We start from the raw sequence: 22,000 nt of genomic DNA, 5'->3' as shown, positions 1-22,000 counted from the left end.
TCAAGCCCACGAAATTTTGCTACAGGCAGTTGGGCTACTAACAGTTACGCCAGAAGCGCGCACCCACATCTGCTAGTCACCTAGCACCTGCTAGCAGGCACCACAACGGTCCATGGCAAAACCTAGCCATGCTCCAAGCCTCCATGAGCCCTCCATCCTGTCACATCCTAGAGCGACTATCCAGTATCTTCAATGACCAACGAGTCCTGTCTTCTACGCTGTGCGCCTTACATATCTACCACAGGTCGCACCGTCGTCGTTGCTCAGCATTGATACGTATTGCTATTTTCCCACACACAGAGATTATCGAGGTACGAAGATATTGCCTCCTCCAACCACTCAACGTGCCTCTCTGCGCTGCAAGTGTATTGCATGGTGGTCAATTCTTGCGTGAACCCAACTAACATCGCCCACTCGTAGCATAGCCGATACCAAACATTGGTTTGCTTTATTGTTTGTCCGTCATCACCATTTCGAAAGTGCCACCACCTGCGAACATCGACAATCATCCCGCTTCGATGCCCCCGGCTCTTCCTCACCCCGTGACCCCCGCCTGAACGATTGTCGTCCGTTGCCTTGGCCTCCAACTCTGCTCAATCGGCGATGACTACGGGCCAGTTGGATGCTCATCTAACTAACGGGCACAACGGCCACGCTCACCCACCCGCAACAGCCAAGAAAACCAAAGGAAAGAAAAATATGCCTAATGACGAGGCTTCGCGCCTGCTCCATGCGCGTATATCGCAGCTGGAGCAGGATGCTGCGGGAGAGAAGGATCAAGAGTTAGAGATCGGTGCGTCTGACCTCGCTATCCACAGCGCCGACACCCCAGCAAGCCTGGAACGATGTATACTGATACGTGGGCGCTACAGAACGTGAAGTTAAAAGGGCGAATCGAGATCTTCTTCAGCAGGTTTGTAAGATGGACAATATGCAGAAAATCGATCACCTTACGAAGAGATCCAGCGAGCTCCTCGCCGACATGCGACGACTGGAGCGTGAGAATCAGAAGAACAAGCGACGTGGAGATAACCTGCAGAAGGAGAGAGATGCAAGCCGAACGGAACTGAGCAAGACCGTGGGTTTGAAGGAGAAGCTAGAGAAGCTTTGCAGGGAATTGCAGCGCGATAACAATAAGATGAAGGTTTGTGGCGAAGGTGGTCTGCAACGCACAGTGGCTAACCTTATAAATGTCAGAACGAGAACAAAGAACTTCAGACAACTCAGAAGCGTAACAACACACACTGGGACGAGAAGTACGCCACTCTATTATCGAAACTTGAAGGGTACCAAGAAGAAAAGGATACGCCAAAGAAACAAGTTGTAGACATGGAAGTCGACGAACTGTAAGGCTCTTCATGATATTCGAAGCTTGCCCGCCCGCTAACCCTCGTTCTGCAGATTCCGGGTCCGCTTCAAGTCCTTTATCGAGCAATACGAGCTACGAGAGCTGCATTTCCACTCGCTAATGCGTACCAAAGAACTCGAGGTCCAGTACCACATGGCGCGATACGAGAGAGAAAAGAAAAACGCCGAGGCCGAGTCAACCAAGGCTCGACACCTCCAAGGTCAAGTCCAAGCTTTTACCAAGACCGAAACTGAGCTTAGAAATCAACTCAATGTGTACGTCGATAAGTTCAAACAGGTGAGTGGGCACGAGCGGGATAGTTCGGCCTGTTGACTAAGCGCACAGCAGGTAGAGGATACCTTGAACAACAGCAATGACTTATTTTTATCGTTTCGTAAGGAGATGGAGGACATGTCTAAGAAAGGCAAGCGATTAGAGAAGGAGAACGAGGCTTTGAAGCGGCAAAAAGAAGCGACAGCTGCCAACATCATCCGTATGGCCGAAGAACGGCAGGACTGGAAGAAGAAGACAGAATCCGCCGAGAAGAAGACCGAGAAGCTCAGGAGCATCATCCAGCAGATGCAACAGCAGGGCCGCAAGGTGCCACCCGGCATGGTCAACACTGTCGAGAGCGGTTACTCGGATAGCCACGGAGGACACGAGGGCGACGAAAGCGATTACTCGGACGAAGAGGGCGAAGAAGAAGAAGAAGAAGAAGAAGAGCTAAGCGAGTTCGACGATGATACAGAGGAAGAAACACAAGGCAACGATCAAGCGACGCCAGTAGCATATGGTCCTGAGCGTCCTCCTCAGCCAGTTACCTCGGCCGCAACAAACGGGCACTAGGAGGCCAATCAGGAAGGGACCCAAGCTGCAGCCAAAACTAGGGATGGACAGCCAGCAGTTGACTCGGGCACAATGGCTGAGGACCTGGCCTTTATGAACGACTACATCAGAGGCATGTCACGTGTGGAGCTCGATCAACTTATCGAAGCGATGGTTCACTACTTCGAGGGACAAGCGAATGGTGACTAGTTGGCTATTCGGTTGGGTTACTTGCTAGATGCTTTTGTTTCGTTTTGCTGTTGCATGTAGGAAGTATTGTCGTAGCTTGGCATTATTCAACTTGGACGTTCTCGCTCTACTTGAAGCCATGTGCAAAGTGAGACATGTGTGAAGTTGACGATTGTACCAGATTAAACTCGTGAGACACGACAATTGGGTCAATTGAGTGATGAAAGTTGCCAGCGTCATTCTTTAGAGTACGGTGCTACTAAAATACATCACTTGTGCTGTATTCGTGCTGCAATTGCTGGATGACAGGGGAATCGGGATGTCGGGGAATATCACTCCCGACGTGCGTTAGGCCAGATCTACGCATCCCACTTTGATAAGCCGCGCAACGGGGGTCGCATAGCTTCCATCTTACAACTACAATCCAAGGTATACGGTTCATCAACAACACCGCAACCATGGATTTTCTTCAGGTATGTTGAGATTGTCTGATACAACACAAAGCGCTCTCTGTGCTGTGATGCGTCTTTAAATAATAATCAATGGATGCTAACTCCCCACAGCGCCTCGCGCGCTTCCTCGATCGCCCGCTCTTCCCATGGAAGAAGCTCATTATGGGCTTCTCAGTCGGCCAATACCTCTTCGAATCATTCCTCACTCTCCGTCAATACCGTGTCCTCCAAAAAACTAGTCCCCCCGCCGTCCTCTCCAAGGAAGTCTCCCAGGAAGTCTTTGACAAGTCGCAGGCCTATGGCCGCGCCAAGGCAAAGTTCGAAATTGTCAACGGTCTCTACTCTCAGGTTCAAAACATCGCCTTCATGCACTTCGACGTCCTCCCCAAGCTTTGGTCCTGGACCGGCGATCTTCTTCTCAAATGGGCACCTGCGCGCTTCACCGGCGAGATCAGTCACACCATTGTCTTCGTCTTAACGTTTACCGTCATCAGCCAGCTTCTTCGTCTCCCCTCTTCGATCTACCAGACATTTGTGCTCGAGGAGAAGTTCGGTTTCAACAAGCAGACGCCCAAGCTCTTTATCACTGATATGGTCAAGACTCAGGCCCTCACCTTGGTCCTCGCACCTCCTTTCCTCGCTGGTTTCCTCAAGATTATCCAGAAGACTGGTAACCAGTTCTTCTACTACCTGTGGCTCTTCTTCATTGCTCTCCAGGTTTTCATGATCACCATCTACCCTGTCGCCATCCTGCCTCTGTTCAACAAACTGTCCCCTCTCGAGGACGGTGAGCTCAAGACCAAGGTTGAATCTCTTGCCGCAAGCCTCAAGTTCCCCCTGCACGAGCTCTACGTCATTGATGGAAGCAAGCGAAGCGCCCACTCCAACGCCTATTTCTTTGGTCTCCCCTGGAAGAAGCACATTGTGATCTACGATACCCTGATTGAGAAGAGCGAGCCTGAGGAGGTCGTTGCTGTTCTTGCGCACGAGTTGGGACACTGGAAGCTTGGTCACACTACCAGTCTCTTCGGTATCTCTCAGGTAAGCACATGAAACTTGTATGAATCAACGACACAAACTAACAATAGTTTAGGCCCACTCCTTCTACATCTTCACTCTCTTCTCTGTCTTCATCAACAACCACTCTTTGTACTCATCTTTCGGTTTCCTCAAAGAGCACCCCATTATTATCGGTTTCATCCTCTTCTCCGATGCTCTCGCCCCTATGGATCTCGTCATCAATCTGCTTATGCACATTGTCAGCCGCAAGTTCGAGTTCCAGGCCGATGCATTTGCCAAGAGCCTTGGCTACCCTGAGCAACTTGCCCGCTCCCTCCTTAAGCTCCAGATTCAGAACCTTAGCACTATGGACGCCGACTGGATGTATGCCAGCTACCACTTCTCGCACCCTCACCTGTCTGAGCGACTCAACGCCCTTGGCTGGAAGGGATCCGAGGGTGTTACGGAAGGCGTCACTGACAAGTCTCTTGATAACGAGAAGGAGGGTGTCGTCAAGGCGAGTGGACGCGATGAGTTGTAAACCTAGAAAAAAGGCGCGCAACGTTTAGAAGAGATTTTGTAATGGGTTTCAACTAAGGTTTATTGGAATCAGAAAATGGCCGGGATGGAGCTGGTTATCTATAAAGGATTGGTCACCCTTAGACACAATATAGATCCAGACTCAGTGTATAATAGAACTTGTTGCTTTTTATCGCATCGTTATGCTTCTAACTCTGGCATTGCTACCGATATATTCTTGAGGGACTCAAGTCTACCTGAGCGCCATTTACCTTGATTCGTTTTGTTCGTTATCTAATCGTCGGATTCGTCCGAATCGTAGGACCCCTCTGAGCCTTCTACTTCTTCATCTTCTTCGGACGACTCTTCTTCCTCGCCATCAGGCTTCAGGCCATAATCGTCATGGAAGTAGCTGAGCTCATGTGTCTGGACCTTGTAGCCCATCTCCTTGAATGAAGCCTCCATACCCTACGAGAAGTTAGTAAAGGTCAAAAGTCGAATATAGAAAACACAAACCTCTTGCATAATTTTAGCGGCAGTGACAACGATATTGCTCTTGCCAGGCTCGAAACATGGCAGGACAGTCTCACGCAGAGCAGTCTTGATTTCTTCAACGGTGACAGCTCGCACACGTCGCAGCACTTCCTTGTCCCAATCATTAGGCAAACCACGTACAACGCCTTGCACAAAGTTTTGCTGGGCGGCACTAGGCATCGTAGATTGCTCATCGGCAAACATGACGACAATCTGGCTGATGGTACCTTCAAGTAGATGATGGTCGATCGCAACTGAACCGTCAGCGATCTTACTAATGGCCTCCTTGGAAGCCTTGATGGCCTTGTAGGCGTCGGGTGAGCGGTACACGTTGTACGAGATGATACCAGAGTTGATATCCCTGGAAAAGTAAACGCCGTACGCGTATCCAGCACCTCGAACCGCGTTCCAAAGAGGGCCTTCAGCAGCTTCCAGGTAGCCAATAGCGACCATGATGGAGGCAAGGCGGGGATCAGTATATGAGGCCATGCCCTGGGCTGTTGAGACAGAGTAAGAACTCTCAAGGGTAGTCATGGGAACGATGACTGCGCCAACCGAACCAGGGTTTCGACCTTCGTCATTGAGAAGGCTCACAGGCTTGGGAATATCGATCATGTTTTCGGAAACGGTCAAGGACTTGGAAAGGGTATCCCAGGTAGTCAAAGGGTCGGGGAGAGTGGCAAGGTTGGCCGTGACAAGGAAACGGAGGTTCTGGAAAGTGAAGAGCGAGTCTCGGATCGTGTTGAACCAACCGACAACCTTTTCAGGCTCCTTCTCAAGAAGCTTCTTGAGTCTCTTCAAATACACTGCACGAACAAGTACACGCTTGGCCACAGCCAGAGATGATTTCTCCATGTGGAAAGCCGCGCTGACCTCACTGGCCATGGACTTACCGTCACGCTTGGACTCAGGAATGTCAGCAAGAGCCTTGGTGACGCTGGCCTTGAGACGCTGGGGGTCAAAAATGGAGTCGAACATCATGGTACGGATCCATTCAACTGCTGCAGCATATTTCTCGGGCTCAACCTGAAACTGGATCATGATGCCGTCTGGATCGCCGAGGTAGCGTGCAGAGTTGAGGGCATAACTGATAGTGTCTCTCTCAAGCTCCATAACGACCTGCTCGAAGCCGACCTGCTTACCATCACGCATGATGTGCGTGTTGAAGAAGTTGTCACTGAAGATGGGCATCAGAGGCTTAAGCTCGTTGGGGACCTGAGAGGTACCAATGTGGATAGAAATATGAACAAAGTTGGTGGGAACATCCTCGAATTGGATGAATAATGGAAGCTTGCCTTGGGTCGTACCGTCAATGAGCTTCTGTGCAGATCCACTACCCAAGCCAACTGATCGGGCATGCCCAGAGCGAGCAGTATCCGACTCAATGAAGTGGATAGAGTCGGTACCAGGAACGCTCCAACGATCGACGACTTCGGCAGGGATGGGCTCGTCGTTCTTCTTCTTGGCCTCTTCGAGACGCTTGGCAAACTTCTCGAGACCATCAGTGCCCAAGTCTTCCTTGCGCTTAGCGATGCGAGCCTCCTCGTCCTTCTTCATCTTGGTAGCAAGTTCGTTGGAAGGCTTGCCGAGGATAGAGATATGAGGGGCATCGGCCATCCACTTGCTAAGAAAATCCCGCCATTGCTTGTCCGACCACTTCTCCAAAACATCATACTCCTCCAGGTTTTGCAGATCTGCAAGCGTAGATCCATCCCGCTTTCCGAAAAGGTAGTCAGTAATGATGTTTGTTGCGTAGAAAGACTCGGATGTCTCAGCGTGGTACTTGACCTGGCGCCTCTCGCGACGGATGCACTCCCTCATATAGTCCATGTCGATGGGCTTGGAAGCAACTTCCTTGAGTAGCTCGATGAGTCGTTTCTCGACAAACTCGAGCTTCTCAGTGGCAACACCTGTCGGCTGTAGCCAAATAACCGAGTTAGGTCGAGGGTCCGTCCAGTAAGAGACCGAGCTCGCAAGCTCCTCCTTCTCGACCATGACATTCTCCAGGATAGAGACGGAAGATCCACATAGATAAGTGAGCAGAACATTCAGCGCAGAAGAGTTGATAAGGTCGATGCAGTCGGGACCAAAGAAGCCAACGAGAATCTCACCAACAGACTCGTCCTCCTCGGGAAACTCTGCGGTAACGATCTTGGTTTCGTTGATCTTTGGGGGTGAAGCAGAGTCAATCCAGGGTCTACAAATTGTTAGTAAAAGTACCTTTCACGATTCGCAAATGGCCTACCTCTGGAATGGGGTATCGAGAGAAGGAATGTCATCCTTGATGGACTCTTCAAACTTGTCAAGAATCTGAAGAAGTTCATCCTGGTTGACCTCTCCGACAAGAACCAAACATAAGTTTCGTGGCTGATACATATCTCGGTGGAATTGTCGAATGCGTTCGGGAGTGAGAACCCGGAGGGCATCGGTCATGCCACCAGTCTCGTAGCGGAAACCAACGTTCTCGGGATAGAGGAGACGACGAGCCTTGAGGTCCATGATCTCAGAACTGCGGAATTGGACAGCTTGCATTTCGGAATAGACAACTCCAGCATCGTTGCCTTCGCCATCAATGTGCCAGACTTCGGTCACAATACCCTCGTCTGTGATAGTAGGCAAGATGACATGTTCGAGGTAGACGGGAAGGATTTGAGCAAAACCATCCCAACCAGCGGTTTCGAGAGTGTACGCGGTGTGATCCGTAGCGGTCCAGGCGTTGGTGTGGGAGTAGGCTCGAGAAGACAGCTTGTCGAGCAGACCCTTGTACTGGTAGCTCTTGGAGCCCATGAAGACGAGATGCTCAAGGGTGTGAGGAGCACCTGAATCGTCAAAGATCTCCGTGGCTAGGGTGAAGTAGCCATTGAGCTTGGGACCCTTTCGATCGGCAACAACAACCTGCATACCACTGCGGTCTGATACATATTGAGTGATTGTGCAAGGAGCATAGTCCGTCTTGAAGCTTTGAATCTTGCGAAAATGCGACGGTGCCGACATCTTGAAGTGCTTGAGGCCTGTGAGGCTCCAAAATGAACTTTCCAGGTCAGTATGCGAGAGCAATAATGGAGATGAGAAAGCATGTGCGTGTAGAAGAAGTTGACGTTGATGGAGTGGCAGGGCAAGGCATAGGTATAAAGCCCGTACAAAGGAAAGTGTAAGTGACAAAACGAATGGAAAACGCAACTGACTCGATACTTGTGGCTGCAAGAGGAAAGCTTGAGGTAATCAAATAAGCGGCAATACTAAGCAGGGCAACTATCACGGCAACAACATATTGAGAAGAGGAAGATTTGGGTGACATCACGACTGAGGAAGTACTTTGACGATATTGATTGTTCCCAAGTCGGATACAAGACAGCCTGTAGCTATAGAAAGCTTGGCATGAGCTGCATTAAACGAAAAGAAATGAAACGACAAGGATTTCAAGAGACTTCCTGAAGGGGAGTGGGCAAAGTTGCTTTGATATACTTCTTCTCGTATAGAGTTGTTACACCCAACGAAGGAGAAAAAAGACCCCGCCAATGGAAAAGTCATTGAGGAAGAGATAAGAAACGGCATGAAGAAACAAGGCAGACAAGGCAGAAGCTGACCAGAGTGCGTGACACAAAACGGATGCAGTCAGCTTCCAGGTGCAATAAGATACTTTCACTCACCTTCGAAGAATTGTTGCGGTTGGTAATGAATGTAGTGTTGCTGCAAGTGGGAGCAAGAGAAAGCCCGACGAGCTGCGCGAAGAGGGGTCCAATCAATTCAGCTGAGAATGGACCTAATGTGAAAATTACCCCGCTATCAAGGCAGCACAGCGCTTGGTCTCGGTGTAATCAACAATCACAACTCACAGGGTCAGCTTGATGATGTCTAAGGGGAGAAGTGCTAGAGGAGACCTGATTAGATCCAGAGTGTAGAGGGGGGACTTTATATATCTACTAAAGTCAATAATAAGTAAACAAACATGATGATAACCAATCTGTCTTAATGGGTAATTATTAGTAATAACACAAGAAAGATATACTAATTACCTCCTTACAGTTACTGAGTATGGCCTTGTGAAAGCAACACAAACACAAGCCAGACGGCTATCATGCATTCTCAACCCCGGCAGGCACGGTCCTTGTAACATTCTTCCTTCCCATTCATCATCATAGAACAATGCAATCCAAAGGTGGGCTTCAAGAACAATGACAGGTACCGACCAAAGATGGCCTGGGCTCGCTGTTGATTGGCTGTACAGCCGCTAAGCGCTTGGACCAGCACGCAAGCCACGATGTGGGAAAATGGCAGGTGCGCGGCGTACCACGCTTTGGGAAGGGAAGCTGCAGTGCTGTCATGACGGCACTGGAAACTTGCCAGCTTGTGGCTGATCTACTCCTGCAACTTGCGACAAACACCACCAACAGCTCACAATCGCATTCAACCCAACCATGCGAATATTGATGTTCTGCTTCGGAATCTAAATTAAATGATTGATTCCTTTGCAAAGGACGGACGAATGAAGAATATACCAAGCTAGAGTCACCGATATTTCAGAAGCTGCCATACTGCGCATACTATACACGTATAGCTTCACCACACGATCCATTCTCCCAACGACAATCCTGATCAACCTTATACAATGGCCGCGGCAACAGAAAACACCCCCCAGCAGTTGAGCGATGCTCTTGTCGCCTTTGCACTCGAAGGCCGCTTTCCTGATGATATCTCCGTCCTCCCTCCTGTTTCCGAAACCGACCTACAACCTGCGATCCAGGCTCTAGCAGAAGCCAACCAAGGGCTGGAGGTAATATTTCCGTTATAAACGAATATTCGTCAACTATGATGCTCACGACGCCTACAGGCCGAGCTACACACCATCAATCAAGAGACAAAACAAGATGTTGATTCATGGGTACGGAATTCAAAGACCTTGCAGGAGGACATTTTCCGCTCAAAAGCAATGGCCAACGAGATTGAACGACAATCTGAGGCTCCCGATGTCTCTGGGGAAGCTGTGGAAGACGCAGAAGAGAAGGCAGAGTTTCTAAATCGTGAAGTTCAGTACAGTCAACAGCTTCATGGCGTGTTGCAAAGTATCAAGGGCGTTCATCGGCTCTTAAGTGAAGTGGAGACTGCTAAAAATGAACGTCGCATCATAGATTCTTTGCGACTTCTTGAGAGTATGTTGCCACAGCTTCCAGCCCGATATGTTGCTAATAGTTAAACAGAATCGTGGGAAGCGATTGATCAAATAGGTGTCAGCAAGTCTTGTCGAGTGATGAAGCTTTTAGATCTGCGGAGTTTCGAGCTAAAATCCGCCATCCATGAGGTTTTCAATCATATTTGGAAGACACTAATTCATGCCGATATTGAGACTCGCCAATTTGCTGTGTACGACGCTGTCAAGGGTATGGATATTGGCGATATGCCGCAAAGTACTGCCGCTAACAAGTCTTAGACGAGCAAGTGAGTCTCGCTGACGCTGTAATTGGTCTTCAAGCCTATAAAGAGGTTGATGAGCGTATGGAACAGCTATGGCGAAATGTAGATGCTGCAATCATATCTCCTCGCATGGATATTAGGAACGACGTTTTTCCCTCGATACAAGCCGATGAGGATGTTCTTAAACTATCTGGCGAAGCGTCAAGATCAGTCGACGCTCTACTTGCTGACTTGGAAACAACATTCGCTTTCCTCGCTCGAAAACTGCCATCTACTCTTCTACCGCCACTTGGCAACTTCATGATGGCCGACGTGATACCCAAACTGATTGGAGAGTGGCTGGTTCCAGCTGTACCCTCGTCGCTCAAGGAGATGGACAACTTCCAAGTCATGATCAAAAGGGCCCAGGAGTTCTGTCAATCACTCACTGATAATGGATATACCGGTTTTGCGGATCTGCAGAATTGGGTTGATAATGCACCATCAATATGGCTAGGGAAATGTCGAGAGACAACTCTCGATTCTGTTCGATCCAAGCTACTTGACGGGATTGGCGAGTCCAAGCAGGTCGAAAAGGTCGAGAAGCAGATGGTATCTATCGCAGAAGGCAAAAAGATCACCAAAACACCGGGAGGGGCTGGCGCAACTGCCGAAACCGCTGATTGGGGTGCCGATTGGGGCGATGCATGGGACGAAGACAACGAGCAGCCCAAAGACGAGAGCAAGCCTACGACGAAGGAGCCAGACTCTACCAAAGCCGATGAAGATGATGGCGCAGATGCGTGGGGTTGGGACGAGGAAGACACCACTGCTGAAGCTCAAAACACTAAACAAACTACCGAGAAGAACGATGAGGATGACAGTGCTGCTGCTTGGGGCTGGGGTGATGAAGACACTGCTCAAGCACCAGAGCAAGTCCCGGCAACAAGAAGCAAGATTCCACAGGCTCAAGAAGAAACTCGAGAGCTTGTTTTGAAGGAAATTTACAGCGTTTCATCTATGCCCGAGCCCGTTCTCGACCTTATCTACGCTATTCTGGAGGACGGTGCTGCATTGACAAGGGACGATGTTGAGTATGCGCCAGTTGCAGCCACAGCCCCTGGACTCTTCGGTTTACCCACGTTCGCCCTGGCATTGTTCAGGGCCATCTCGCCATACTACTACTCTCTTAGCGAAGGGGGTAACATGTGAGGATATTGACTGTCTGTTGAAAGCACTGCTAACTCGAAGCAGGTTCTTATACAACGACGCCATGTATCTAGCAGAGCGACTCTCTGAGTTTGCTGATGCTTGGAAGAAGCGCGAAGACCTGACCCCCAGAGCCCGGAACATGTTGCGACTTGACAACGACATCAAGAGCCTACAGAGCTTTGCCAATCGCAGTTACGCCAACGAGATGAACATCCAGAAAACTATCCTCCGTGATTTTCTCGGTGGAGCTCAAAGTCTGATGCAGCAGGATGAAATGGAGTCTTGCGTAGAGTTAGCTACGGGGCGCATTCGCGCGATGGCTTCTGTCTGGAAATCCATCCTGGCTCGTTCGGTTTGGACACAGGCTTTAGGTTCTCTGGCTGATGCTGTCGCAACCAAGCTAATCACAGATGTGCTTGAGATGTCATCTATTGGCCAGGATGAGGCCTACAATATCGCAAAGGTCATCGCTGCTGCGACAGAGCTTGATGACCTCTTCTTGCCTAGCGTTTTGACAGGTACTGCAAGTGCAGAGGGTGAGGTTCCCCAGACAGCTCAGTACGCACCCAGCTGGCTTCGTCTTAAGTATTTGAGCGAAGTACTTCAAAGTAATCTTAATGAGGTGCGCTATCTATGGTTTGAGAGCGAGTTGAGCCTTTACTTTACTGCTTCAGAAGTCATTGACCTCATCGAGGCTAGCTTTGAAGCGAACCCGCGAACGAGGGATACGATTCGGGAGATTCAGTCCAAGCCTGCTCCCGTAGCTGAGCGGTAATGATGGTTTTCATAGAAGAGTTGGATATTATGATATAAAAAAATAATCCTCATTTGAAATTACAGGCAATCGCAAGTCCAAATCTACTCCAGTCGATCCATTGATGGAGAACCTATGAGGAAAGTTCGTCGCTTCGGCAAGTAACAAAGAACGAAATCTGCTCAATACAAGAGCACAAACTCACACTATGGACAATGTTAAGCGAACGTATCACTCATTGCCACGTCCAGTTGTTGAATGATATCATTTGTGTTGTTTATGATGACGATGTGGTTGAGTTGAACTTACCCTACACTTCATACCAACCGAATTTGGGACAAAGATGTCTCCCAACGTTTGAACAGGACACAAGCAGTCACATCTCATAGTCACCTTACAATAGTGAAGGTGATAAGACTCATAAGAGTCATCATCTCATACTACTCACGAGATAACACCGTCTCGAGATGTATCACCTCAATATTGACCGACATTACAACCAACATACTAGAAACGTCCAACAGTTTCAACATATTCCAACACGAGACACATCTCAAAGACTCAAAACATTTCACAATGAACATATGACTTCTCATGATGACCTACCTCAGCACAACATATCACATACTACAAGTCACCTCCGACATTTCACTCTCATCTCTCACATCTACAAGGTCACACGCAAGGAATGCTTTCTATACACATCGGCCGAGTCCATCGTACCATGCTGAGCTGATTGACCGGTAATGCAGCAAAGTAGACATGTCACACAACATGAGGTAGCAATAGAGTTTCTTTCTCGTCTCGCTTCACAGCGTCATATTCTTGGCCTCTGCTCTCCGAGGTTTCCTGTGTGTGAGAGGGTGTCTCCCACGTTTTAGGTATGACGACAAACAAGACCTGCATCAAGGAACGCCAAGGCACCTGCATATATCTTTCTCTCAAGGCACACAAAAGCCCGAGGAACCAGTCAACTTTGGCATACCGATGTTGCAGCAGCTGTAGGATGCTTCATCGGAGAGAAGCGGACTGACCGTATGTTGCAGACGGGCACTCGCAGGAGAAGGAAGAGATTGCGCGTTTCTATCCCAGGTCCTTCCCTGTGTTTGTGTTATGCTGCGATGTGCCAACGCATTGCAAAGCTAACTGACCGAGCCAACAAGGTAAAGTCTCTGTCTACCAGTCTCTCGTGAGATGTCGTTGATGAGGGAAATTCATGCCAAAATTATCGTGTTGGTCGTTGTTTGTTGGTATTCAAAAGGGTCTTGTGCGTATGTTTGATGCCAACCAAGTAAGCATAAAATGAAACATGATGCGCAACCAAACACAGAGAGAGAGGAGTTTGTGTCCATGAATAGTATACTCGCCGCAGCAACTAGACAGGGCAGAGGTCGCAAGATGGTCCACGTAGCGAGTATAGCATAGTGTAGAGCAGTGGACATTGGCGGTTAGCTGGTTGAAACAGCTTCCAGAACAAATGGCATAAGCACCAGAACAATGCCGCACAGATCCTAAAGGATTCAAGGCAGAATCTTGAGGGCTAGCACGAGATTTTCATAGCCGGACCCCCCGATGAGGCCCCTTCCATCTCCCTCAGACTCTCTTTAGGGCATCTGGTTTCGTCTCAGCATATGATGGATAGATGAGATGGGGCCTTGGCTCTTGCTCGTGGGTCTCTCTACTCTCTCCGGAAGTCTTCCAGAACCTCCGGTAGTGCTGTCCAAGTCGGTCATAGCCTCGACCGAGTGTTTTCCCTTCTTCCATCCATGTTCCGAGCTCCCCGTTGAAGCCCGGGATATCCATGAGTATTTCTCATCCTTCCTCGAAACCCATTGTAGTAACTCGTTTGCTGTCCTGGATGGCCCCCAAGCCAAGTTACTGAGCCACTACTAAAATAGATGCAAGTCCGCTGTCATCCCATCGGGATCATGTACCTACAAGGTCCACCCCCGCACTAGGACCAGCCTCTCGGAACCGAATTTGCCGTTTCAGAACATGCCAGGTCTTCGTGGTAAGGGGGGAAACCCTACCTGTCGCCTAATCTCAACCGCTCTTGATTTGAGCAAGCAAGCAGAGCTTCACGCGGCGGCAAACAAGACAAGTCAATATTTTTGAGTTTTCCTGAGACATGACCATGGAAAAACGTGACCAGATGGATATGCGAGTGATGCTGTGCTGCCCCTGTTTGTAAGCTTGTGGGAGATTAATTCAGTGCACTGATCATGCCCTGCCGTCGTCAAACAAACTAAGTGCCGATGCCTCACATAGAGTGATCGTGTTTGCTTCCGTTTGGTAGAAAGGGGTTGATCCTGCGCCGTCCAACTCGTACCGTACTATACTGTTGGATCAAGTGCAATCTTGTACGTGTGTACGTACTCCAGACCACCTATGCATCCAGGCTGTCACTGTAAATGTAAAACAGCCTCCGCTCTGTCTTAGGCTGCACTAGTGGCGGATCATCCAAGACTTGCGGAACTAGCTAGCCTCCAATATTAGATGGCACTGGTAAACTAACGTAGTCGCTTGATAGTTGACGTGGCATGCAAGTACAGTCAGAAGCGACAATCTGTTGTGGTGAGACTGAGTTGAGCACTCATAAAACCCAACAACATGTGCTCGGTTGCATCACAAGACATGGGGAATGACCACGTAGAACTGCCGAGATATGTCGGCGATAACTCACCTGCATCTCGTTTTAAACGGACAAACAGGAAACTAGTATCAGCCGACAGGTTATTCGAATTGATACCGTTTGTCCTCGCACAAGGTGAGCTCAGTACCACCATGAATTTGTGATAACCACTTAGCTTCCATGGCCTCGACGCCGTGGCTCATCAGTTTGGTTCTCGTCCGCATCACTCGGTCTCATGATGCAAAGATAGCGGACGATGGAAGCGAGAATTGGCCGCCGCTCGAAGTACGCACATGCATGCATACAAGGTCACCTCACATCTTAGCAAGTCGACATATCAACCACAATTCGAGGTTGTCCTCTTGCGCGATGCGCATACTGTGGCATATCATACCGTGCCATACCGTGAACACGGCGCCGGGCACCCCCTTCCGATCTTGTCTTTGTTCGCCGTGCCGCGCCGTATGCATATCTCCAGGAACGGGCATGCGAGATGCTGGCTTCGCAGACACCCGTACTGACGTCCTTGAACTGATGATTCAGAGTAGGGTGACGCATGTGCCAGCAAAGTGATCAGTCACCATGTAAGACAACCCATGGGACCGGCCCGAGCCAGGACTAGCGATTCCGTACATAGCCTTTAATAAAAGGCTTTATACCACTGGCGTATACACCACAACACCCTTCATCAACGACCTGCCAACGCAACCACCTACTCAGCTTGTTGAGCAAATGAGACAAAAGGCACCACTCAGAAGGGTATCATTGGATCGCTGTTCATCACCGTAAGAGACAAGGTTGCGCTCGTCAGCCTACATACAGCAGCACATCACCAGCTGATCAGACGGCTGAGTAGCTTGTATCTCAAATGCTGTGCCGTAGGTGCCTAGAAGGCCGCGTAGATTCGGTGAGATCGACAAGGCTGAAGGGCGCGACGTTTACAAATGAGGTTCTGATAATGCAGAGGACATCTGAAAACACACAATGGTTGTGCTAAAAGATTAGTCGTGAAAAAAACCGCGGTATTGAAATCTTGATAATGGTTGAAATGTCTTGATGTCGAATACCAATGTCTTGACTTCACCATGCATGAACCAGCCCGTGGGCCCCAACAGTACAGTGCTCTTCCAGATAACAGCCAAGCCTGTCAGACAGTAGTCTATGATTTGTGATAATGTCAGATATGGCTAAAAGCCCGGTAGGTAATGATACCTCACAATGTCGCTGCTAGACCTCGCTCATTGGTACCAGGCCTTCGTGCAAGGCAATGTACGAATAGTTGACTGATCATTGCCTGGTGGTACTCTGTGGCTGTATTACAACACACAGCCCTGCACGACAATACCGTCAATGTGTCCTTGCAGCACTGGAAAGAAGGATTTCTCCCTAGCATGAATGTGGGCCTGTGTAATGAAGATAATCAAACTGCCTGTAGGTACCAACAGATCAGGCCGCCGATGTCCAGCCACTGGTGCTTGCTGACAGCGCACGCCCCAATACTAGCTCAACAGTCAGCAGCCAACGCCTAAAAGGATGTCAAAGTCATTCTTGCCAGGGATCTCAAGCCAGGGGCCTATGAGAAGGATTCTAGAAGATTGAGCATGGTACCAATACTGTATGTACGAACGGTAGGTCAACACCCGGACAACCCTAAAGATATGAGGTAGGGGTTCTTGGTCCCTGAAGGTTCGAGACAAGGTATGCCCACCAAGAGCGGCCGTTGGGTCGGGACGTCCGTGGGTGGTGATTCGTGTGTTTCAATAGTTTTCAAGCTCAACGAACCTTCAAGCGTATGTCGCAATTAGATGTTTGATTCAACATCACTCGGATCTAATATGGACGAGACGACAGCGGGTTTCCGCAGGATCGGAAACCAGGTTGCCGAGAATCACGACACAGAGGAGACCCACCGATTTCAGGCACTTGATGGCCGTGGCGTCTGTTATCAAGCCTTGAGAACAGTCAAGGGCAGTCAAGGGCAAGCCTCTGTCTGTGTTCATGTTATTTTGCATGTTTCCATAATTTCTTTGTTTCGCTGAAATCGAGCTGACGCATAGGTCTGCCACGTAATTCAGTCCATCACTGCCCGATGCTGTTAATTGCGCATCCTTCCCGAGTCAAGAAGTCTCTGGGTGTAGTTTGCTGATGAACTATAGGCTCCTGACCATCCAATTCCCAACCCCGTCAAGTGTTATGTAGATACGGACGCTAGCGAAGAACGGCGCCTTCGGTTTCAATCTAACACGTTGATGACCTTTGGTCAGTCCGCGGAATGGGATTGGCTGCGATAATGCCATGTTTGACAGTAGTACTCTGTATAATCGGTGGTATTGTCTTTTCAATGCCGGCATTGATACAGCTACAGATGGGACACGGCTTGCACCATGATTATTGAGTTGTCACAGAGATACAGCTCTCAACTTCCCATGACAATCACAAGAACCCCTTGCTGCACATCATTGATTTGCAGCGGCAGCTGGCCCAAGCGTTCGTTGTGTTATCTGCAACAGCCCGAAGGGGCGTCCCGCTTGAGATTGTTCACCATCTGGCCCTCTGCGTTCTGTTCTTCTGGGCGCAATGCTTTCGGATGAGCTTACCGAATGTTTGATCCGTTGGGCTGGGTGGCGCCGTGACCTGTTTATTTGATGTTGACTTGATCAATGCCGAAAGCAGCCTATTCACCGGAAGCCTGCCGTAATAACCCATCAGCAATGCGTCTTTCCATCAGCTCGGGTCAATCGAAGGAGCAAGCGTAGACCCTAAGCCCCTCTCTACAAGAGGAATTGACCGAGGTCATGTTGGTAAGATCTGGTTGGTCAACTGCGAACTTCATCTCGCGTAGCAAGGGCATACGGGTCGATTCGAGTCATTGGAGGAACTCGACGCATTACCTCGCAAGTGTTTGTCCATGGTTGCTGAGGTCAGTAGCACTTCCAATGTTATTGACCTGTAGATAGAGTGCTAGCTGGCTTACATGCCTGTCCGAGGTTGTACACAGTAGAAAAGACTTTTTGATACATGAATTGATAAGTGCAAGCAAAACAAGTATGAATTGCCTGATACCGTAAAAGTGCTGACGGACTCTACTGCGACCTTGAAAGTTATCAGTTATAATAACCGGTGGTTGACATCCGAATATCTGCACCTCAATAGGAAGGCCGAGTTGATGGATCAATCACAGATTAGCGGCTCAGATGCACGTTGTCACACCTTTGACCCGTTCTATGCGGCATTGAATGCAGCGGCAGGCGCGCAATGAGCGGGCACTCCCGCAGAATCGATTCCACCGCGTGGTTTTCCGTCAGTCAGTGTGGGATGATTTGGCGCATTTCATCACGAGCATCGCTGCGCAGCATTTTCGGCGTCTTTAGAGGTGCCAGCTCTACTGAGCTAAACAAACTAATGCGGCCTTGATAGTCTGCCTCAGATAGTTGGTTCTACCCGTGTCAAACTCGTATGGATAAATCCGACGAGCTCAACCTCAACTTCTTGATCATTGGCAGATTTGGCCCCCGAATAATGAATAGTGAGCGCCTCGCGCGAATAATTGGTCTCCAAGGCCCTGGATGCTGGCAATTTCACAAACTCTATGTTCGTTATAGCTGTGGGCTTTGATACCACAGCCAGCAGGTTGATGCGAGCCAATACAACAGGCCTCACGCTGTGCCACCTCTTGCTAGCAAATGTAGTAGCATCGCATAGGTAGCCTGCAGAACATCAGGTGCCCAGCCTCAATGACGCGATAGAATGCATGGTAAGATTGAGCATCATTTCGTGCCTTGCGCCGACAGAGCAAGGTGACTGTGACGCAGTCACTGCAGTGGCCAGAACCGGTCGAGAGTGTTCAAGGTCTCGACACAGAAGCTTATGGCATACCATAAATTCTTGGCTTGTTGTGGTTGGTCATCATCCCACAAAGGGTTAATGTCTTTGACGTACTGCTTAAGGCAACGCACGTGGATGCAGCCCATAGAACAGTGGAAATTGAGGGCGTGTCGCAGAAGTCTTGGAACGGAATAATCGGCATTCTTTGTGCAGAGTGAGAATCCGGCGTTCGTAAACTGGCCGTGCCAACGCCCAGAAGGGTATAATACCATGGACTGCACGACCGCTTAGCAGGCCTTTGGCTTGGCGTCTGCTACGTTATCTGTACGTAGCTGTGGGTAATTATAACACGAGAAGAACGATTGTGCTAGAGCGAACTGAATACGGGGTTCATATCGGCTGAAGAATAGCTAAAAAAAAATCAAAATCACAGAAACAAATCGAACGCCCGAACAACAGTTTCAATGCGTCCTTCGAAGGATGCAAGGACCCCAGCTAGTTAGGTGGTATTGCAAGAAGAGGTAACAGTCATGGCCGAAGAGCCCAAGACCTGCCCCTCATTCGATTCGAGGATGATATGCAAGTCGAGGGCCAAAGACAGCTGCTGTGCTACCGCCGGATCGAGTTGTGAGTTTTATCTTCCTGATAGGACCGGCCCAATACGACATAATAGACTCTCAAGTTGATTCGGTGGAACCGCAGTTGGACGGACACGTCAGGGGATCGCTTCCTCAGTCCCAGTCGTAAGTTGAGAGGTTCAAAAAAAAACATCACAAGTGATATCAAATGAACTTGCCGCATAATTGCCCATGCACGTCTGGAAGCTCCAATGTCTGTGGACCATAATTGAGCCAGCTCGTACCCCCGCGTCTCAGTGTCACTATCGGGGCCTCGAGATCCCCCTACGTCACCCGGCAATCGCGTCATATCACCTTTCCGGCCACCCTTATTTTCCCGTTGAGGATATAATTGCAGTGAGAAGCCGGCGACGGTTCTCGTGAGACTTAGAGTCATGTTGCATATGCAGTTTTTTCATAATGCAATGAACAATACGCAGCTGGGCGAAGAAGGATAGCCAGGCAAGGTGATCATGAGGACAGTCCGCTGGCTAGTCCGACGTTCAACGCTGCTGGTACATGCACAAAGTTGGTTGATATTGCATGTCCCCTCCCGAGACAAAATAATTCAGTCTCCAGGGGCTCCGGGCTCAAGGCTCAAGGCTCAAGTTGCTGCTAGCAAGTGGTGGCCCCATGTCTCATAATCATGCCCCTTGAGGTCCCTTAGGGGCCGAGCAACCGCAATTGATAGATTCTACAACCGATTGGTCAGAGCAGCGAGAAGCGACGTCATTACCCTTCCCCACGCAGCCAAGCGAGCATTTAGCGAATCAATAACGAATCACAGCTCAACTGGCGGCTATGGCTGGCCCAGCACACTGGCACTCATATTCCCCCAGCAACTCGGTATGCGTGAGCCGCCCAAGAATGCCCTATCATTGATCCAGATGGGAGCGAGTACTGGCACACCGCATGTGATATTATGGCATTCTTTGCTGGCTCTTTGTCGATTGGATCCAACTGGGATGGATCCTGTAGCTCGTGACCATGAAATTCTGTGTCTGGCTGGCAAGAAATGTCGGTGTATGTGCTTTTTGACATGAAATACTGTTCGTGGTTCGTTGTTCTAGAACCCCGCTTCGGAGTTCCAAGACTCAAGTATGGAGTAGGGTTGCTCGACAATAAACCCCAAGTAAGATTTTGATCCATTGGCCACTGTGGCCAGGCCAGGCAGGGGCCGTTTGTGCGGCGCAGAATCTGCAATTGCCTCTTGTGACAGGATTGAGCACGAGCAAGAGCAATATGAAATGATTGAGCTCGAAACACGCCTGGCAAGGCTGCAGACCGTATTGCTATCAGCTCTAGACAAGAAAGCGGGGATGGCGTCCGTCAAAAATGGATGACCGGACAGTCAGGAACGGCCAGCATCCATCCTCCGTAAACTACGGCCGAGATAGCTGAAAATTCCCCACAGCGACATTGTCCGCAGCAAACAATCGTTTACTACAAACACACCCTAATGCAGATTCCAAGCTTGTCCGGGGCCCTCGCTTCACCCCTGTCTGAAGCTGGGGCCCTGACCTAAAAATTGGCGGGAGTCGGCGCCAAAGGATCGACGAGATGATGATCTCATTCCGCTGTTGGATGTTCAGGCGTTTGTTTCAAGATGTCCTTTTGCCCAGTATGAGCAAATTGTCAAATCGTATGGCGAGCTGTAAGGGTGTCCCACAGAAATCTGGCGGAATGTGGGCTAGGCATTTCGAGCCAGGAACTGATATTCTGGGGCAATCAGTCTCCAATGTCTCAGACTCTCACCTCCCATGACGCTCTGCGACCCGTCTCCTGGGACTGAGGTTCGATTGGGTTTATCCCCATTGGGCATCCTGACTGTCGACCCTTCCTGCCTGGCTATCTTGTACCTGGTCGCGTTTAGGAGTGGCTGTGACTACGCCGCTCTTTGATTGTGACCGCTTCGAAGAGGACGAGAATAGAGCCAAGAAAACAAGAGAAAGGCCGATAGGTGAAAGCCTTAAAGAAGCTGACCATTCAGCGCTCCGCTCGCTGTGATGGTCGATAATGGCGTCTATATCGCCAGCCAGCGGCACTTTGCAGTGTTTCTACACCTACAATCGGCAAAGGCAAGAATGCCACGTCACCTCGACGATGAGTCTGTTTGTGAGAATGATGGACATGGCAGGAGGATTTAGACAGTATGTAAGGGTTTCTTGGGACGACCCTGCAAACAAGGTGACCTTAAACGTCCTGCATGCCCTGTTGAATAAACCCTGGTCCCCCTTAACCGAATATCTGGGTGCCATCTACCGTGGCTGTGTGGCAATCTGCACTGACGAGGAGTCGAGGGAGGCCTGTACTCCGCATAAAGTCCAGCCGCACGTAGACGAAAGTAAGTAATAATCTGGTGGTCGCTTTTGAGGATCAGAATGTGCCAGTCTCTAGCGAGGGTAGGGCAGGGTTAACAGTGATAGCTTTCCGGGGAGAGTTGGGTAATAGTAATAGAGCGTCCTGGTGGATACGTTGGATAAGGCGAAAGACCTGAGCTGATGAGTACGGGCAGTTGCGCGGGCGCTGAAGTTTGTTGACATTTGGTTCGGTTGTGGGCAAGGCTAGCTAGCAATCTGTCCGGCTTGGGTTCCTGCTGTCTGAGATATTAAACGATGGACGATGATAATCAGATAAGCATGCACCGTATTGCACTGTATAGGTAGGACCTAACCGATGCTCTGATGTGGGGGGGGGGGGGGG

General features: G+C 49.6%; 5 protein-coding genes across 5 annotated transcripts, besides 1 other annotated feature; 4 read left to right on the top strand and 1 right to left on the bottom strand.

Annotated features, from left to right (window-relative positions):
• Positions 1–603: 603 nt before the first annotated feature.
• Positions 604–2,194, top strand: FPSE_03078 (uncharacterized protein; the record flags this gene model as incomplete). Its single annotated transcript, XM_009256197.1, has 5 exons — positions 604–793; positions 873–1,144; positions 1,198–1,346; positions 1,402–1,645; positions 1,697–2,194. The coding sequence occupies 5 exons, from the start codon at positions 604–606 to the stop codon at positions 2,192–2,194; spliced, it is 1,353 nt and encodes a 450-aa protein (XP_009254472.1).
• Positions 2,036–2,070: a microsatellite.
• A 626-nt stretch (positions 2,195–2,820) lies between the features above and the next one.
• Positions 2,821–4,354, top strand: FPSE_03079 (uncharacterized protein; the record flags this gene model as incomplete). Its single annotated transcript, XM_009256198.1, has 3 exons — positions 2,821–2,835; positions 2,926–3,855; positions 3,908–4,354. The coding sequence occupies 3 exons, from the start codon at positions 2,821–2,823 to the stop codon at positions 4,352–4,354; spliced, it is 1,392 nt and encodes a 463-aa protein (XP_009254473.1).
• A 272-nt stretch (positions 4,355–4,626) lies between these two features.
• FPSE_03080 (uncharacterized protein) lies at positions 4,627–7,860 on the bottom strand (the record flags this gene model as incomplete). The annotated part of the gene is made up of 3 exons (XM_009256199.1): positions 4,627–4,800; positions 4,849–7,063; positions 7,112–7,860. 3 exons carry the CDS (start codon positions 7,858–7,860, stop codon positions 4,627–4,629), a joined length of 3,138 nt encoding a protein of 1,045 aa, XP_009254474.1.
• Positions 7,861–9,475: 1,615 nt separating this feature from the next.
• FPSE_03081 (uncharacterized protein) lies at positions 9,476–12,244 on the top strand (the record flags this gene model as incomplete). Its single annotated transcript, XM_009256200.1, has 5 exons — positions 9,476–9,640; positions 9,698–10,016; positions 10,065–10,244; positions 10,295–11,465; positions 11,512–12,244. The coding sequence occupies 5 exons, from the start codon at positions 9,476–9,478 to the stop codon at positions 12,242–12,244; spliced, it is 2,568 nt and encodes an 855-aa protein (XP_009254475.1).
• A 6,966-nt stretch (positions 12,245–19,210) lies between these two features.
• FPSE_03082 (uncharacterized protein) lies at positions 19,211–19,427 on the top strand (the record flags this gene model as incomplete). Its single annotated transcript, XM_009256201.1, has 2 exons — positions 19,211–19,307; positions 19,354–19,427. The coding sequence occupies 2 exons, from the start codon at positions 19,211–19,213 to the stop codon at positions 19,425–19,427; spliced, it is 171 nt and encodes a 56-aa protein (XP_009254476.1).
• Between the last annotated feature and the right edge of the window lie 2,573 nt (positions 19,428–22,000).

This window comes from Fusarium pseudograminearum, chromosome 3 (genome assembly GCF_000303195.2).
Source record: "Fusarium pseudograminearum CS3096 chromosome 3, whole genome shotgun sequence".
In the NCBI taxonomy this organism is placed as follows: Eukaryota; Fungi; Ascomycota; class Sordariomycetes; order Hypocreales; family Nectriaceae; genus Fusarium; species Fusarium pseudograminearum.
The sequence above is the reverse complement of the archived record's forward strand: the minus strand, read 5'-3'. Positions and strand labels throughout refer to the sequence as shown.